We start from the raw sequence: 19862 nt of genomic DNA on the forward strand, positions 1-19862 counted from the left end.
AGACGTTGCACTCACCAGCACTCCGTTCCGTCGTGCCCAGGGCTCGTTCTGTTGTGCACAGGGCTCGGGCTGGTGGGAGCTGCTAGCTCACATGGAGGAGGCAGGTGATGATGGGTCCCGCGGGCAGGACCCAGAGAACATGGAACGAGAGATGGGGCAGTTTCTTAGTGTTATAAAGTCAATGGCATACCTCTTCCTCCAGGGCTTACTTAGACATCTGCATTACATTTTCTAAAGGCTGTAATTTGGGGCGCCTGGGTTGCTCAGTCAGTTAAGCATCTGCCTTCAGCTCAGGTCATGATCCCGGGGTCCTGGGATCGAGCCCCACGTTGGGCTCCTTGCATAGCGGGGGGCCTGTTTCTCCCTCCACCCCTGTTCCCCACTCATGCCCTCTCTCCCTCTCTCCAAATAATAAAATCTTACAAAAAAAAATAATAAAGCCTATGATTTATCTCCCAGGAAGTTCACCCAATTAAAGGCTGCAATGCAGTGACTTGTAGTAGATTTATGGAGTTGCGCAGCCTTCACCAGGATTCCGCTGTACAACATTTCATCCCTCCAGAAGGACCCTGCGTATCCGTCAGCACTCAAGTCCCACTCCTACCTCCAGGCCGAGGCAACATCTAAGGGAATTTCTATCTCTTGTAGGTTTGCCCTTTCTGGGCACTTCCCGTAAACGGACTCATGCTTCAGGCGCACTTGTGTGTCCGTGTTCTTGCACGTAACATAACACCGTGGAGGCTCCTCCGTGTTGCTGCAGACACCGCAAGGTCATCCGTCTTCGTAGACCAGTGGCATCCACTGCCAGTTTGGTTATCCTTTTACCCGTTGAGACTTTTAGACTGTTTCCTTTTGATTATCCTTTTACCCGTTGAGACTTTTAGACTGTTTCCCCTTTTTCGCCGTGAACATCTGAGTACAAGTCTTTGCTTGGGCATAGGTTTCGTTTCCGGTTTCTCCATGTCCTCATTCTTTGTCTTGCATGATTGCACCGGCCGGACCCTTCAGTCAGTGTTGGACGGAAACGGTGGGCCCCGGCATCCTCACCTTGGTCCGCCTCTCAGGAGGAAAGCATTCATTCCTGCACTACTCAACGGGATGTGACATGAGACTCATTTTTCTTCTAGATACCCTTTACCGGAATCGGAATGAGGACGTGCCCTTCTCGCCCTAGGCGGCTGAGCGTTTTTGTTTTTTTTTCCTTTTTTTAGCATGAATGGGTCTTGAATTTTGTCAAATGTCTGTTCTCTATCGGGATGATCAACTACATGGTTCCCGTCCTCACTCTATGATGATGGTGTTTACCTTAATTGCATCTTGAACGCTAAAGCAATATTGCAACCCTGGGGTAAGTCTCACTTGGTTAGTTGCATACTCCCTTGTGAATGGTGTTGGATCTGGTGTGCCGTTTTGGTGAGGGTTTACGGGTGGACAGTCGTAATAGATATTGGTTTATAGATGTCTTGTGTTGTCCTGTGTGGCTTCGGTAGCAGGGTAATATTGTCCTCATAGGCTGAGTAAGGAAGTCTTCCCTCCTCCTGTCTATTCTGGAAGAGTCTATGAAGGACGGCTACTGTCTCTTCCCACAGTTTACCAGAATTCACCAATGAGGCCCTTCCTCTGTGGGAAGGTTCTTAATTCCCAAATTCAATGTCTTTACTTGCGATAGGTCCATTCAGAGTTTTCTCTTTGAGCATATTCCATTTTGCCCCTCTTCTCTCCCTGTGATTTCTTGCCTCCTGGTGGCTCTGCCTCCGGGTCTCTGGTCTGGAACCTGGCGTGCGGAACATCTCTAGACCTCACTGGATTCTGGCTCCCAGTCCGGAACTTGGGACCGTATGCTGTGTCAGATGGGACCCCCAGATATGCTCGCGCGCTCCATACGTAGGCAAGGGGACCATGCCTTCGAGGGGGGGGGACGGGGTGGCACCAATGAGTCCCTCGGGGACACCCACCCAGCCATTCTCCATGGGCCCCCAGGTAGGCCGTAAGTCTGTGGTGAGGAGCGCCCTCAGCAAGCCCCCGGTCTGCACTGCCCTGCCCGGGTCCTGCCCGCTCCTCTCGTCTCCCGGCGAGGCAGCCGCACAGGGGATCCGTGACGGCTCCCTGCCACACGTCTGGGTGTCCCAGCTCTCCCTGATTGAAGGCTCAAGTCCCGAGGCCCGGGACCGTCTCGCCATTACTCCAAACTGCCCCGCCCCGGCAGCCAGCCTAGCACGGAGTCGGGGAGGCAAGGGAGACAAGGAAACCTTCACGAGTGGCTCTGCATTTGATGGTGGTTGGCGTGGCTGCAGAGGTGAGGCCACCTCCTTCCCGTCTCTGTGACTCTGCCAGGTGGGGAAGACTGGCCCTGCCCCAGGGCATTCTGCAGAGGATTCAACGAGGTAGCTCCTAAGACTTGGTGCTTCCAGCTGGGAAACGTCCACCAAAGTCACCGGTTCTCCGCACTTCACCCACAGCCTTTGTGGAGGTTACAGGTGGTGAGCTGGTTGAGATGCCCGCTCTGAATGCAGCCCGCCTAGGTCTGTGTGCCATGCCCCGCTCCGGTGCCCACGTGCGCGACACTCAGCAAGTCACCTAACCTCTCTGTGCTCCGCTTCCCCACCTACCCATTGAGACTGAGGTCTTGCTCCACGAAGGGTCTCTGGGAGCGGATTCCATAAGCCGATATTTGCAAATATGCAGCATAGGGTCTGACAGCTAGTACACAATCAAGAGACTGAAATGCCATGTTACTCCTGCTCCCCACACCCCGAATGACCAGTCTGAATTGAGGCCTCAGAGTTTCAAGAAAGAAAAGTCCTGCTTTAGGGCGCCTGGGTGGCTCGGTCCGTTAAGCGTCTGCCTTCGGCTCAGGTCATGATCTCGGGGTCCTGGGTTCAAGCCCCACGTTGGGCTCCCTGCTTGGCGGGGAGTCTGCTTCTCCCTCTCCCTCTGCCCCTCCCCCTGCCCATGTTCTTTCTCTCTCAAATAAATAAATAAATAAATAATCTAAAACGAAAAAAGAAAAGTCCTGCTTTATTGACCCTCTCCTTCAAGTGGGAGACAAGCCTGGCAGGGTCAGGTGAGCTCCTAAGCTCTCAGATGAGATCACAAGTTGAGAACATAATAAACATACCTGTGCTCAAGCCACTTCCCTCTGTGGGAGACTCGTACATCTTGGCAGCAACACAGCCCTGGGGACTACCTAAAAATAGAGCCTGACAGAAAGCAGAATTTATTGTCAGTTTAGAGGAATCGCATGGGCATTTCGTGGGTACACAGCATTGGATCCTGTGTTTGTGTGTGGGGAGGGGGGAAGGCGCCAGGTGGGGGTGGGGTGACCGATTCATTCAATGAATCCTGAAATGAAAAGGCACGTGCCTAAATCCCAAAACGACTCTCCAATTATTCAACGATGCTCTGGTGGTCCCGCAGGAGGCATGCAACTGCCGTTCCCATGCACCAACCCAGGGCCACCAGGCAACGAACGAGGAATGGCCCCTGAAGATCCTGAGGCCAGGGGAACCGGCACCATCCCGCGGGAGCTCCTACCGTGTGCAGCGGACTCTGCTTCCAACTCTCTGTGGGCAGGAAGACTCTCCTCCCCTTGGCTCCTGGATCATGTGAAGGCCGGTCCTGCTGCAGGGCCGCAGACGGTGACGTGATGCTGCTCCCTGGTGCCCTCCCCGTCCCCTGCCCCAAACCCGCACAGTTTACAGCTCCGCCTGATAAACCGTGATCTGCTGCTCTAGGATTTAAATGTCGTCATCTCAGACCTAACAAAGAACAAAGCGACAGGGATCAAGAAACCAGAACTCAAAAGCTATTTTCCTTTCATACGCAGATTTATTTGGTACGCATGACGAGGCAACCCATCAGAAATTCCGCCAAGGGGAGTACCATCAATGTCACGAAGCAGGGAAACGTTGACCTACATTTAGCTCAGCGTATTCATAATGGCTTACACAGAGAACACCGTGGTGAACCCCCACGTTCCCGTTCCACGTCCCTTTCCGTCAGATGCTCGATTTAGCGTCAGATTCTCGGAAGTGGGGCTCAGTTGAGCGCACGGGCATCCCAGCAGACCTAGTGCTGCTTCTGGGAGGCGGTCAGTGACACGGCACGAAAGCACATGGCCATCACCAGGGCATTCATGCTACAGAGAAACCCTATATCTTACTGACGACAAGGCAGGGAGGAGAGACAGACATCCGGGGTGGGAAAGTGACAACATGCATCACGGGAGCCGAAACACGGAAGTTAAGGACCTCTGGTACGCAGTGAACCACAGAAAGCCCCACGGTGACCCAGAAATTCCAGGCAGGAAAGGGACTGGCTCCACGCTCACACGGACCGAGTGTCCAGTCCTCACGCTGCTTTTGCTCCTTCTCTGACTTCTCTGACCGCTTACTGTTCGGTCCCCAAAAGGAACCCACGCTCAGGATCTGGCCACACCAGCCTCCACGTCTGAATCCGTTCAGATCTCTGTCACGTGAGGACAAGAGCCTCAGTTTTCTTTCAACCACTGCTTCAGGAGCCTCTGGAACATTCTTTTGCTTTCCTGCTGCATCTCCAGTTGGAGCTTCTCCTCTCTCTCCTGCTGTTGGAGCACCCCTTCGGGCAGAAGGCCGGACCGGCTGGTCCCCAGGCTGAGGGTCAAGCCACTGAGGCCCTGCACCAGCGTGTCCCAGGAGGAAGGATGCGGGGCCCCTTTCCTCTCTGCAGGCATCCCGGAGACGCTGGGCCTATGGCTCTGGCAGTATCGACATTCACATCGGAATCTGTTCGGATCCCTATCCCCCGAGGAAGGGATCCTGGCCTTCCTCTCGACCCGGTAAGGTGCCACGTGATCGAGGTGTCGCCGTCTCACAGGCCCCAGAAGTGTTCTCTTCCTCTGAGGGGACGCTGCCCTTTCCCACCGCCTCTCTTGGAGGGTTTTCTCATCCCTGTACCGCTGCTGGAGCAGCCCCTCTGGCAGAGGGGCAGGGCATCTGGTGCCCGGACTGGTTTTGAGGTCACCGAGGCCCATGATTAGCAGTTCTGAGAAGGACGGAGGGGAGGCTGCTGTGACTTCCCGGGAGGTCTCTTCAGAGCTCATCGGGGAAGATTCGGGAATCAGTGTTGAGTTACGTTTCTGAACTGGATCCATGGAGGCGTCGTCGCTGCTCACAGCTCCGCCTGGCCCTTGGGTCTAGACAGGATGGTGAAGATGAAGGTTCTCAAAGAGCTGGAAGGTAGCGGAGGGACGGGCACGGCCGGAAGAACCCAGACTGCAACACATGGTGATAAAAGAAGAAAGAAAACCCGTTATTGTTCCTCTGACTTCAGCTTTCCGTGCCTCTGTCTCCTATCTGTGAGATGGGGACGACAGTGAGCCCTAGTCACGAGGACTGTTCTGTGCTCTCAGTGAGATAATACAGTTCCAAGAGCTCAGAACACTGATGGCATATAACCAGGGTCTCAGAAGTGAGAGCCTAATATCGTGTCCACCCACGTGACCCGCCATGCAAAACGACGTCCTGCAGTCAACCACGGTAATTCCTGCAGACGTGTTGTAACTGTTCTCAAGCATCACTTTAAGAACAATCCATGTGTGACTGGCTTGTGCCCTCCTCCTAGGTGTTCATGTACTTTCGAAAAGGAGACATTTGCTAAAATCTAAGCATTTCACCATGCTCCCCGGGAGGGACACATTCTTTTCAAGTTTCACTGGCTTTCATCTACTTAAAAAGGATATTCAAGCCTATGGACATCATTTGAAAATTCCCCCGTAAGAATAAATAAGAATTTACCAACGCAAAAGAACAGAAATCAATGATATTTCTAACAAGACACATTAGAGGAACTCAAATCAAAAGTTGCTTCTTTGAGGGCCACCTGGGTGGCTCAGTCGGTTAAGCGGCTGCCTTTGGCTCAGGTCATGATCCCAGAGTCCTGGGATCAAGCCCCACGTCGGGCTCCCTGCTCAGCGGGGAGCCTGCTTCTCCCTCTTCCTCTGCCTGCCTCTCTGCCTACCTGTGCGCTCTCTCTCGCTCTCTCTCTCTCTGTCAAATAAATAAATAAAATCTTTAAAAAAAAGTTGCTTCTTTGAAATGATCCATAAAATCGATACACCTCTCACAAGACTGAGGAAGGAAACGAAGAAAAACAGAGAGAAGAGCAGAGCAAGATACATCCCACTTCATGCTTTCTAGCCATACGACAAAGCCAGGGAAATCAGAACAGTGTGGTACTGGCATAAAAACCGACACACAGACCAATGGGACAGCATCGAGAGCCCAGAAATGACCGCCTGCATATACCGTCAACCAATATTCGACATAGGAATCAAGAATACGCAGCAGAGAAAAGACAGTCTCTTCAATAAATGGTGCTGGGAGAATGGGATAGTCACACGTCAAAGAAGAAAGCCGGACTCCTGGCTTATACACACAAAAATGTACTTGAAATCGATTAAAGACTGCAATGTAAGACCGGAAACCATAAAACTGCTGGAAGGCTACATAACAGAAAAGCTCCTTGACACGGGTCTTGGCCACGAATTCCTGGATATGACCCCCGAAGCACAGGCAACAAAATAAAAAAGAAACAAGTGGGGTTACATGTAACTAAACAGCTGCTGCTGTTTCCACCAAAGAAACCACCAACGAGGTGACAAGACAACTTATAGGATGGGAAAAAATATGTGCAAACCGTGTTATCTGTCAAGGGGTTCATATCCAAAATATAGAAAGAACTCATACAACTCCATGGCAAAAGGGCTAATGATCCAATTTAAAGACGGGTAAAGGCTGTGGATAGAGAGTTTTCTAAAGGAGACGTACAAATGGCCAACAGGGACAAGAAAAGCAGCTCCAAACCACTAAACATCGGAGAAATGCGAATCAAAACCACAATGAGGTATCACCCCACACCTGTTAGAATGGCTAGCATCAAGAAGACAAGAGATAAAAATGCTCGCTGGGATGTGGAGAATAAAGAAATCATGGGGCGCCTGGGTGGTGCAGTTGGTTGAGCGTCTGACTCTTGGTTTCGGCTCAGGGTGTGGAAAAGATAATCAGATTTGTGGTTATCAGAGGTGGCGATTTAGGGAGGGAGAAAACAACTGGAGGATAACTTCCAGTTATAAGATAAATAAGTATCGGGGGTGTAACGTACAACATGATGACTAGTTAACACTGCCGTGTGGTATAAATGAAAGTTGTTTGAGAGTAAATCCCAAGAGTTCTCTTCACAATGAAAACACTGTTTTCCTTTTCTTCTTTTTCGATCTATAGGAGATGGTGGATGTCAACTAAGCTTACTGCGGTAATCCTTTCATGATATATGTAAGTCCAAGTATTATGCTGTTTCCCTTCTACGCTGCCTGTGTCACTTACATCTCAAGAAAAGTGGAGAAAAAGAGAGAGAAAAGAGAGAGAGAAGAAATAAGTTACCAATAGCAGGGATGAAAGAGGAGATTTTGCTAGAGACCCAGCAAATATGAAAGAAACTAGGCGGCAATATTACGTTCAAATCAACATATATAAATGCAACAGCTAGGGAACGGATTGATTACCCGAAACCCATAAACCATCAAAACTTACCCAAGGCGAGATAACATGCACAGTTCAGTATCGTTTACAGAAACTGACTCAGTTGTTTAAAACCTCGACGACAGGGCAGCCTGGGTGGCTCAGTCATTAAGCGTCTGCCTTCAGCTCGGGTCATGATCCCAGGGTCCTGGGATCAAGCCCCGCATCGGGCTCCCTGCTCAGCGGGAGGCCTGCTTCTCCCTCTCCCACTCCCCCTGCTTGTGTTCCCTCTCTCTCGCTGTCAAATAAATAAATAAATAAATCTTAAAAAAAAAAAAGCACCTCGACAACAATCCCAGACGGTATCGCCAGTGAATTCTACCAAATATCGACAGGAGAAACAGACAGACGCAGATATTCTACACAATTTCCTCCAGAAAACTAAGTGGAGGAAACACTTGCAAGTGATTTAGGAGGCTAGCATTTCACTGATAGTAAGAAAAGAAAACCACTGACCAATGTTCTTTCTTAGCACAAGCACAAAATTCCCCACCAAAATACCAGCAGTGCAATCCAGCAATCCATTCAGAGAAAACACACCATGATCAAGTGGGTTAGTCCAGGAAAGCAAGGGTGGTTCAGTAACTGAAAACCAACTAAGGCAATCCTCAGATTTAGCATATAACTGATTAAGCAACGTCATCTCATTAAAAAGAAAAATGAAAGACTCAATACTATGCCTATCAAAATCCCAACGGCATCTCTCAGTAACAGAGAAACAATCCTAAAATGCATCTGGAACAACACAAGACCCAGAACGGCCAAGGCCACCTTGAGGAAGAACACAGTTGGAGGTACCAAAGTCCTTCATTTCAAAACACAGTCCAAGGCTACAGTAAGGAGATCAGTATGGTACTGGTGGAAAGACAGACACAGACCAATGGAACAGAATAGAACCCAGAAATAAACCCAAGGCATGTACAGTCAACTGATCTTGACGAGGATGCCAATAATACCCAGCGGGGAGAGGACACTCTCTTTGACAAATGGCGCTGGGAAAACCGGATGCCCACGTGCAGAAGGATGACACTGGACCCTCTGTTACACCACACACGACAATCAACCCAAAGGGGACTGAAGATTCAATATAAGACCCGATACTGTGAAACTCCTGAAAGAAAACGTAGAGTAAAGCTGCATGACATTGGTCTTGGCAATGATCTTGTGGAATCAACACCCACGGCACAGGCAAGAAAAGCAAAAATAGACAAGTGTGACTACATCAGACTTAAGAGCTTCAGCACAGAAAAGGAAACCACCAACAAGGCGCAAAGGCAATCTGCAAAATGGGCAAAAACATTTGCAAACCACGTATCTGACAAGGAGTTGATTTTCACTACGTATAACAAACTTTCCCAACTCAACAGCAAGAACACAAACAAACCAATGTAAAAATGGGCAAAGGATTTGAATAGACATTTCTCCAAAGAAGCCATACAAATGGCCAAAAGGCATATGGAAAGTGGCTCCACATCCCTAATCATCAGGGAAAGGCCAGTCAACATCACAATGAGCTGTCGGGCCGCACACGTGAGGAAGCTTCTCGTCAGAGCAACTACCAAACACAGCAGATCCCAAGTGTCGCTGGGCATGTGGAACACGGGAACCCTCATGCCCTGTCGGTGGGACACAACCTGGCGCAGCCACAACGGAAAGCACTACGGAGGTTCCTCAGAAAGGTAAAGCTAAAACTGCCATAGGTTCTTGCTCATATCGGAGTGCCCCCCTCCAAAACAACAAAAACTAAAAACCAAAAAACCTACCATATGACCCAGCAATCCCACCCCTGGGTCTATGTCCAAAAGAACTGAAATCGGCATCTCAAAGAGCTGTCTGCACTCCCGTATTTACTGCAGCTTTCATCCCCGGATCCAGGATAATGGAAACCACCCAACTGTCAGTCAACAGAGGAGTGGATAAAGGAAGCGTGGCACGTGTACACAATGGGACATGAGCAGCCGCACCAGAGAGAAGGAGATCATGCCATTTGCAGGCCAGCTGCTGTGGATTCAAGAATGGGGACAGATGATGCCGCCTCTCACTCAGTGCCTCCCACGGGCCAGGTAATGTCAGCTCCGTGTTTCACATCTATCGTCTCCTGCAGGTCTCCCAACAAACCTCGGGGAGGCAGAGTGACTGCCCTTTCACCAGGAGGAATTTGAGGCTGAAGGAGAGAGACTGAATGGCGGGTCTGCCCTGGAATCCAGCAAGAGTGTCAACCGAATGCTGGGGTGCAGGGAGAGGAGTCTGGAGATACAGGCAGGCACCAGGACACAGAGAGCTTCCGATGCCATGTGGCAGTTACGGACTGTCACATGCTCTGTTACCTGCCCTGCCCCCTCCCCAGCCCCCCGCACCAGAAGCAGCCCCTAGCTGTCCGAGGACAGAACGGGAGTGACCGGCATTCAGGCACAAGATGGAAGATGATGTGTATTTGTGTTTCTCCCAGGTGGGAGACCCACAGCGGGAAAGCCAGCCTTCTGGTGAGGGTCATCCGTGCGTGATGCAAAGGATGAGAAGAGAGTGGCACAGCAAGAGAGTCTCTGGGGCTGAGCGGACACGTCGGATGCTGTCTTCGTGGTCTTGGCTGTGGCTCATCAGTGTGAAGCGTGACCTGCAACCTACCCCGGGGCAGCCTCAGTGGCTGCAAAGACAGGGAACGTGCCAGGCACAATTCTGTGAACCATCCTTGCATTACCTCATTACACCCTCAGAAACGCAACCCTCTCTGTTTGGTGATGTCATTAGGAAGAACAGTAAACCCATTTCACAGGCGAGGAGAGTGAGGCACACAGGGCCAAGTCAATTTCTCCAGAGGACATGACAGCAAGTGGCAGAACTGGGTTGGAAGGAAGGGTGTCTAGGATCAGAGCTTGTGTCCTTAGCCATTAGACGGCATGTCTCCCACAAAACAACAGAGAACCAGACCCCACCGATGCTCACCAGATCAGGAAGTCAGCTTTGTGCTGTGAGTAAGGAGGAGACGCCTCCGCAAACAGGTCTGGGCACAAAGGTAACTCACAATCACACAAACGAAATCAGAAGGAAGGGTGGGCGCAGGCGGGGACACACTCGGGGATCCAGTGATGCCATCAGGGACGTAGGTTCTTTCTAGCTCTGATCTGGCCTTTTCTGGAACAGATGTTCCAGGACCAACAGCCAGATACGGCAATGTCCAGGGCAGAAAGAGACTTTCGAGTCCTGTATCTTTCCTATGAACGAGGAAGTTTCCCAGAAGCCTTCCAGCAAACAGTCTCTTCCTTTCTCGCCGTAAAGCACGGGCTCACACCCCCATCCCTCAGTCAGTCAGGAGGGACTGGAACGGGACGCCACATCTGTCCCGCATGCAAGGTTTGGGAATGTAACGGCTCTGAGGAAGCCCTTCGCCCCTTACTCACCCCTGGAGACTCAGGCGGCGTTTCTACCAGCAAGCCTTCTTTGCCCTCTTTCCTTCACCCTGGACAGCGGACCTTCCGCTGGACATCCACAGCACCCTGCGTTTCCCCTAGCCCAGCCCCAACCCCACCCAGCTCTCAGAGGCGGACTATTTGCCTCACTCACTAACCAGCCCAGGAGCTGACAGAGGCCGGGCACTTTGACTTGTTCACCCATCAGGGCCTCAACCCCAGTGGACATTCACAACTATCTACCAAACGGAATAAAGGAGAATGTGAGGCCCTTTCTAAACATCTCGTTTGGTGTATCAACCCTGCAGAATCCCTGCTTTCTTGTCCCAAAGGAGAAAATGCCTGTGCGGGGAGGGTAAGTGACATCACAAAAGCTCACCTCCAGTAAGAGACAGAACTGCAGCCCAGGTGCGTCCTGACTCCAGAGGTATGCACCCTCGGTGGCAATGCCTCTCTGGATTATCTGTAAGCCCCAAAGCCTAGCCTAGAAAAGTAACCCCAAGGGAGTGAGTTCAGGCTTCTCGAGGAGGTGCCCTTTCACCAACGACGTGAACAGGGAGAGGAGTCTGAGAGGCAGATATCTGGCGTCAGGACTTTCCAGGCAAGGGGGAACACTCGGGAAGAAGTGTCTGAAGCAGAGGCTGCTGGACACAGTGCAGATCCTGTCGGGAGGTTGGAGCAACTGAGGGCGGGGCAGGGAGTGAGAGCCTCACAGAAAGCGGGGACAGCAGAGGGTGACGGGCCCTGGATCCGGCTGGGTGAGTAAGCTTCTACTCAGTCAGCTGGACCACGAAGGACACCCACGGATCACAGATGCTGAGTGACAGCCTGTATCAGGCTGTAAGGTAGGCAGAGGAGGGACACGGAGAAGACCATGCAACCATTCAGAGAAGAGGCAGGTTTGGGCAAAGCGCTGGAAGGACAGTGAGGAGGAGCGCCTCCTTGGGAGGCTGACAGCACTCACCCGGACCGGCACACCCTCCACCTGGGTGCCCATGTCCCCGTCCCAAAGGGCATTTGTGCTCTAGCCATAGCATCACACCCTTAATTAGCAGCCCGAATTCACGCAACAGTCCACCTGTTGGACAGATCACTGTGGGCACCTGCTATGTGTGCCGGCCACTTGGTGCTTGGAAAACGTTCTCTGAGCTGACTGGTGCTCCCAAGATCTCGATCCAAGTTCCACTGCGAGACGAGAACTGCGGCTGATGGGGCGACAGAATGTCCCACGCAATTAAAATATCTTTATAGCCTCGTTTTTTGTTTTTTTTTTTAAGTATCTGCAATCAGAGATGGTACAAAAGATGCAAGCTTCCTCCTCCTCCCAAAGAGAATCTTGAGCACAGAGATGTCCTGTTTCCTCCATTTGTAATCCAGAAACAGCTGGTACACTAGCTACCCTTTATGATGAAGTCATAATGACACCTTGGGTCAGGGTCCTTCCGTCATTGAAGAAACACGTCCTCAGCACCACCTGAATACCATGCGTCAGTTTCCTGGACACAGTCTGGGGACGCAGGGATGATTTAGGCTGCAGTCAGCCAGCAGACGACCACCACATGTCCCGTGAGAAGAGTGATGGCGGAATTTAAGTCACGGGACCTTAGGAACACAGAGGAGGGCATCTTACCCCTACCTAAGTGTCCGTGTGTGTGTGTGTGTTTGGTGAGGACGCACTTCTCAGGGGTGGGGAGCATGATGAGGTAGGCACTCTCGATCACCCACATTTTACAGACCTGCGAGCTGAGGAACCGAGAGATCCCCACAGGGAGAGCCAGAGTTCCGTCCTTGGTCTACCGAGCTCCAAGCACCACTGCCGTTTGGCCAGCCCCACGGCTGTGACGCAGCCACTAAAAGCACTTGGTCGGCCTCTGCTTGCCTCGCGATTCATAATCGCTGGTGAATAAAGTGAGCCTGGCGCAGACCTAGTTTGGGGGGTGGGGTGGATTGCAAAAGTCTCTGTAATATGGCAAAGGACCTCTCGACAGGGGCACCCTGGAAGCTGAAGTCCTGCTTGGCGGTTGGCTCTGAGGCAAGCCTTCCACGCCAAGGGACTCCGGGGCTGTTGCTTTGGGGCTGCTCCTCAGAGGGCAGATGCAGGGTCTTAGAACCTTTTGGGGTTGCTTTACCCTGCAGGGTACCTGCGTTTCAAGGTGGACAAGGAGTTGGGACCATGATGACCACGCAATCGTCGAACGGCATCTGCATTTCAGCAACTGAAACACAATCCAAGTGTGTCATTGTGAGCGCGAAGACCGGCTTTGGAGTCGGGCAAAACGGAGGCGGGATTCCCAGATCCACCCTCTCCTGCGTCAGCCACCTAACAACCCCTTTCAGTCTGCTTCCCTGTCTACAGACGTTGGGCTTTGAGACTCACCTGAGCCTTTGGGTAATCAAACCGTATGTACCACGCACACTTTAGCTCCTCAAGAGCTAGGCTGCAGGAAAAGGCAATCACACTGTGCCCTGTGTTAGGGACACGTCAGCAACGGAGCGAGGTATGCCAGGCCCCTGGGAGTCTAGTCCCACCCTGTGGCCAAGGTTGGGGTTGGGGCGGTGGTGGTTGGACTGGTGGTTCCATCTTTTCCCTTGTCCAAGGCACACACTTTGTTTCATACCGAGGTGTGCTGCTCCTAGAGGGGTTGCAGTGAATGAGGGTAATCCCCCCGGTTGAGTCTACTCTATGGCAGGGAGAATCAGCAGTGGGTTCACACTCTCCACTGGATGCTGGAGGAACCGACACAGTTTCCTCCAGGGCTTGCTGGCACCTGGTGGGGGCCCCTAGGGAGTCATACGGAGGCACTGTCAGATTCCCTTGGAGGGTTCCCATAAGAGCAGGCAGCTGATCCTTGCCACCTCGAGGGCCACAGGGACGAATTAGTCAAACCTCTTGTAAACGGAACACCAGTTAGTATACTTTTTCTTGTCCTAACAGAAAACTCAGACTGCAACTTACGGTGAAAAGTGAGCTCTTCAAAACAAAGCCCAAGAGGGGGAGGGTGGCTGAAGGCCTGCTTAATTTCCTGAGTCACAGGTGCCATAAAGTCACATATTCTTTCCATGTTTCTGCTTATCCCTCCTCAGTGGAAGGCAGGATCCCTTCACATTAGGAAAATTTGTGCCACATTCCAAACCCCGAGTTCAAATGGATCCGAGGCTCCATGTAAAATGAGGTGAGATCTTTGCCGAGTGTAATCCTATTCTAAGCAAGGAAGCCTTTTCCAGAAAAACTCTGCGGTCAGATTGCATTTCCAATTAGCTCACTGTGAACCAGAGTAAAACATCTGTCCATTTGGCGGAATTTATAATGAAATCTCCATCACTTCTTTTCAGTACAAAGTTCGGTGAACAGTGCCTTTTCACCCAGGTACTGCTCCGGATAAATGGAAATTGCTCTCTACTGAACCTGACAGCTGAACATAGGTAGGAAATCAGGCAAATGAAGCGAATCCTCGATCTACAGGGGATGGCAATGCGTGGGGCCGAGGAAATGAGAGGCAGGGAGAAGAGAGTGTGTCTGGGTCCACTGGCCATCTACTGGAACAGAAAGAGGTGGAAGGGGTTGGAATATGGCGTGGGGTGGGGCAGGAGGCGGTGTGCGGAAGATGAGGCAGCTGAGGGTAGGCAAGGCCTGCTGTGCCTAGTCCAAGAGGCTGGACGTTATCTTAAGGACAGCAGAGAGCCCCTGCTGAATTTTGAGCAGGGTAGACAAGACCAGGTCAGGATTTAAGAACGGCCCCTCAGGCAGTGGGATGAAAACATTCGTGGCCAAGGGTCAAGATTGGTGGTGATTATCAAGCAGAGACGACGGTCATCTGGCCTAGGGAACGAACCCTAGTGACGGAAGACGTGTCAAGAGCTTATTTAGAAGGACGGAGGAGGTTGGATTGGCCGGCCTTGGTGACTGAGGGGGTGGTGAGCGAGGCAGCAAGGAAGGATGGCTTCTTTTTTTAAAAGATTTTATTTATTTATTTATTTGAGAGAGAGAGAGAGAGAGAGAGAGAGAGAGAGAGAGAGTGTGTGAGATCAGGAGCAGAGGGAAGGGAAGAGGGAGAAGCCGACTCCCCGCTGAGCAGAAAGCCCAATGCGGGACTCCATCCCAGGACCCTGGGATCACGACCTGAGCCAACGGCAGCACTTAACTGACTGAGCCACCCAGGAGCCCAAGGAAGGATGGCTTGAAGGATCGCTGGCCTAAGCAGCTGGGTAGAAAGTTGCTTTTCACTGAGTTAGGCAACACCGGAGCAGATGCAGATGTATGGGGAGTGGGGGTGGGCATGGTCAGTTTTGGACGTGCCGTGTATTCTCTGCCTGTGGCACTCAACCACCTAGTACCTCTGACTCGAGGGAGCTGACCCAGCCTCTCTGTGCCTGAGATGCCTCACCTGGAATGAAGGATACTAAAAATTAGGAAAAATACCTAATTTCTGTTTCATTTAGTCTAGGATAACGCTCTCCCTTTGCACAGCACAGTGCCGTTTGACAGGCACTCCCTAGGTAAAATGGGAGTCTCTCTACTTATCCACATATTGGTCGGTTTTACTTAACTGCCTTGTGTGTTTTCAACATGCAGCACACGTTGGCAGTGCCAAGAGAAAAAATATTAATTCAAAGCAATGTGTTTAACACATGAGTGCCATAGGTCAGCCCATCAGCCTGTCTCTCAGCGACACAGCCCCGCTTCAGGCACTGCCTTGTGTGTTCCAGTCTTCCTCCTGTAGTCTCACTCCCTCATCCCTCGGGGATGGTGGTGAGCCTTTGGGACCTACTCTCTCCAACACTTCTCTTCCCTGGAAAGTCATCTCCCGCGTCTCACAAGAGTGGCTAGCACTCGTTGAGTGCAATGTGTCTGTGGGCCTGTCAGTTGTCTCAGGAGGTGTGTAGCTTCGGGGAGGATAGAGCCAGATGTGTGGATCTGGAAACCAACACTGTGTTCCTGCACAGCCAACAGGTGATGAAGCCATCCATACCACGATTTGAAATCAGGGCTCCACCACTTATTCCTTGTGTGCCTTTGGGCGGGTGACTTCACCTCTCTGTGGTCAGTTTCCCCGCTTGTAAGATGAGGACGATGACCTTATTCTGGGATAATGACTCATTTCTGCTTCCTTCATTTAGATCAGGAGGATAGTACCTTTTAAAAACCATAAAGTGCTCTTCAAGTATCAATTACTTCCACGGCTAAAAAGAGAATCTCTGCTTGTCTGGATATCCGCTTGGACAGGCACAGAAGAGGCCAAGCACATTTTTACCCTGTAGACAACGTTGAACTTCACCTGAGCCCTGAAAAAAGCCACAGGCTTTCCCGTTCCAGAAATGGCTTACCCCAAAGGACCACTCATCCCCTTATAACTTTGAGAAGCCTTGCTGTTCACTCTTTGTCATACCTGCCATCAGCCTCTCGGGGGACTCTTGGGTTTACTCGTGACAAGGCCAAACACAGACCTTCTTCCTTTGGCTGAAGGGCCAGACACAGTCCCTCCAGCTCCCTGCTGTCTCAGGAAAAGCAGACTGAGGTTAAAAGTCAGTCCTCCTGAAACTGGCTAGACACAGAGAGAGACATTTCCTGTCCGGCTGACTGAGACTAATCCTGAATGCAGAAACACCTCTACCTTAAATCTCCCCACTATAACGGGTCTACGCGTCCCTACGAAGAAAAGGCAAAACCACCCCGTCGAGACACTCTGATGCTCAGATCCCGGTGCTCTCCGGATTGCAAGAGCTTGAATAGACAAGCTCTCTACTAGTTTTGCTTTTGCCCTTCCTAGCGTGTATGTACAGCCTATGCAAAAACTCCTAGTAAGAAAACAAAAATTAGTAACAGGTACTTCTCACGCGTGCGCTCTACGAGGGACGTAACCAGGCTGTCACGGAAAAGCCCCTCCCTTCCCACCCTACCCGGCTCAGCACCAGGTGCATCGTCTGTGACGTCACCCGCTGCGCCCGGAAACTCTCACTGCGGCCTCAGGAAGCATTCATCCCGTGCAGTCACCTGGTGCGCCGCCGTGGGGGCGGGCTCAACCTTCCCAACCCGCCGGGTGCCTACGTCGCGGGTTCCATGCACCCACGCCGAAGCCCACGGAGAGGAGCCCACTGTGCCCCGGGACGTTCCCGTCTCCCTGCCGGCCCCGTACAGCCCGAGGGAGGCTAAAAAGCACCCGGCTTGGGCACAGGGTCCCACCCCTATGACGTCACGGCCGTCGCGGAGCCCCGCCTCCTGTATGCGCGCGCGTGGTGCGTCTCTCTAGGAAGCCGGGAGGTCTCCTCTCGGTGGTCTTAACCCTTCTATTTTTGGAGGCGCGCTTCACCGCGCTGCGCTGAGGAACCGAGGGGGTGCGCTGGCGGCGGGATGACGGGAACCTGATCCCGGGAAAGAACGAGCGAAAGCGAGGGTCTGAGAGTGAGAGGAGGAGAATCTCCCTAAACAGGCCGTGTGCTCATTAGTGTCGCAGGACCAGCATTCTCCCTGGGCCACGCGCGACCGGTGCTGTCTGAAAGAATAGCTCTTTCTCTCACAAGCCCTATCTCAGCAGTATCAGGATTGCGATTTTGAAAACCTGCGTATGGCGTATTTCTCTTTCTCTAAAAGGGTTGCCATTTTTGGCGGACACAAGATTGAGACTTCTAGTGGGCATTGCTAGACCCCGGGGCATCACTGGGCTCCAGTCAGTGGTCCACGGGGTCAGAAAGAGTCCGTTTCCTAGGCAGTGCCTCCTGTATCTCCTGAGAATTCTGTCTAGGAGGTGAGGGTGGGTGAGAGAGAGAGAGAGAGAGAGAGAGAGAGAGAGAGAGAGAGAGAGAGAGAGGTCATGTGACATAGGAAAAGATATGCTTTTAACAGGCTGTGATTCCTACAATGGTTACAATTATTTAGACCGTTGTAATCACATTACAAGCCGCAGTGTATGAGATTTGGAGAAAGAAGGCATCTTTGGTTATCCAGTCTGCTGGAATACAGCCGATCCTGACAGTAGGTAGACACAGGGCTGGTGTGATCAGAAATTTGGTTTTATAATTAATCACAGGATGCCATTTACATTTCCAATACAATTTCCTTATGTTGACTACTACTGGGTGTACTGGGTGGGGGGGGGGGTGTGGGGGGTTGCTTTGCTTGTTTTGTCAAAAACGTAAAATTGAATGGCCTTTCCTGTCTGCGCCTCTCAAGGTACCAGCAAGAGAGAGAGAAAGGATTTTTAAAAAAAGATTCCATATTTTAAGGAGATTTGCAACAACTCCCTATCAAAAGGGCAGGGGCTCTTACCTGGATGGAACCTCTTGGGATTCCGTAAAATGTTTTGTGAATAGTTTTTTTAGGGAAGCACTGGTTCTGGTGTTTTAGTTGGATATTGACGACATTTCAAACTGTACTTGAGATCTGCGTGAAATAGGTAAGTTACAGCTCTGGATTGGGAGAACCCAACCCTAGGGAAGGGTCTGAGGGAAGCACACCACAGAGTCAGTGGTCGAGAAGCCAGGTTATTGGGAGCTGGAATGCATGACTCCCGACGGGCAACTCAGATCAAGCTCTGTCTTTCTGGACAGTTGTCAGACTGAAACATTGGGTAGAGGTCACAAACACCTCATGTCTGAACTCGGTATGTGACAAAGTCTCTCAATGGGGATATGAACAGCCACGTGGCTCAGAAGTTTCAATGCCTGCAACACAGCACCACAAACAGAGGAGGCCTCACCCTGGGACCCGGATCGCCCCCAGCTCAGAAGCATCACACCCTGGACACAGACTCGTATCCCAGTAACACACCAAGGGAAGCCAACCACATAGACTCACTGGCCTAGACAAGGAAGCCCAGGTGCTGGGAGCTGGAGTGGATGAGCTCCAGACCCAGGAAAGGGCAGCTAGGAGACCTCAACGCACTGGACATACAAGATTAAACAACGCACAGAACTCAAACTCCTGGGATCTCGAGAAATGAGGAGAGAGACACGAAACAGCTCAGAGACAATAAATTCTAAAATAGAGACCCACATGCGTTTTAGGAACCTGGCAACCTGCAACACAGAAACTTAACAGCTCACAGACCTCACACCCTGCACATAGATGCCACACAATCACAGAGCTCACAACCCTGCATGCAGACACACAAACAGCACAGAGCACCTGTACTGTGAACACAGAGCTTGCTCGGACACCTCCTGTCCTGTGACCAATAACCTTTGTGATCTCACAACCTACAGTATGGGCCCCCAGGAGCTCAACTATGTCAACCTCGACAGAGACGCTCAGGAGAGCTCAAACCCTAATTCCCGAAATACATCATGGCAACAGCCCCAGTCACCTTACATTCTGCACACTGCACCCAAAACAGGCCAGATACCGCACACACTGGGAGAGAGCCCTAAATAGACCAGAGAACTCTCACTTGGGACACACAACACTCCACAGCTCACTGATCCCACACGCCGGACACACCCTCACACAGCTCAGACACCTCAAAGCCTGGACAGACCCCAAACCAGCTCAGAGAAATGACATCTTGCTTCTGACCACAAAAAGTCACCCCACACAGGACACATGCCAATGAGAGCCACAGTGAGGTCTCACCCAGCCCCATGAGTGAGACACAGAGACTGAAAGACAGAATTACAGAGAGCCTTTCTGGAACACAGCTGTCTCCAGGGCATTAGCCCCTATCCCAGTGTGCCCGTCCAGGCACCTGAGGAACGTCCTTTTCCAGGCGAAGGATGACCCCCTGGTGTTGCCGTCATTGGCTGTTTTCCGGACGAAGACACAGCTGCACTAGGCCCAGGCCACACCCAGGAGGGCAGCTGGCCCTCCCCCCAGGCTTGACACACAGTAGAGCCCTCCACCCGTCAAAATGGGGCTATCTTCTAGGTTGGAAGTGTTCATACCATCCTCAGGAGACTCACACTGTCC

The 19862-nt window shown here is 51.6% G+C and overlaps 1 protein-coding gene and 1 long non-coding RNA gene across 7 annotated transcripts in view; one reads left to right on the forward strand and one right to left on the reverse strand.

Annotated features, from left to right (window-relative positions):
• The first annotated feature begins 692 nt into the window (after window positions 1-692).
• On the forward strand, window positions 693-3011 carry LOC114200635 (uncharacterized). The gene is made up of 3 exons (XR_003607494.2): window positions 693-1348; window positions 1797-1884; window positions 1981-3011. It is a non-coding gene; the product is annotated as an uncharacterized LOC114200635 (long non-coding RNA).
• A 797-nt stretch (window positions 3012-3808) lies between these two features.
• FAM156A (family with sequence similarity 156 member A) overlaps window positions 3809-19862 on the reverse strand; it is a 43312-nt gene continuing 27258 nt past the window's right edge. For 4 of the 6 annotated variants that reach the window (XM_088028768.1, XM_088028766.1, XM_088028767.1 and 1 more), the window contains one exon: window positions 3809-5252. In XM_088028768.1, the coding sequence (XP_087884894.1) occupies window positions 4490-5131 (642 nt within the window). In that variant the 5' untranslated portion in view covers window positions 5132-5252 and the 3' untranslated portion in view covers window positions 3809-4489. Of the gene's footprint in view, window positions 5253-16861; window positions 16920-16955; window positions 17136-19862 lie in introns of those variants that run through there. The other 2 variants (XM_088028769.1, XM_088028770.1) reach the window with 2 other exon arrangements.

This window comes from Eumetopias jubatus, unplaced genomic scaffold (assembly GCF_037043125.1).
Source record: "Eumetopias jubatus isolate StellerSeaLion01/CBP00866 unplaced genomic scaffold, mEumJub1_p1.0 scaffold_11, whole genome shotgun sequence".
Taxonomy (NCBI): Eukaryota; Metazoa; Chordata; class Mammalia; order Carnivora; family Otariidae; genus Eumetopias; species Eumetopias jubatus.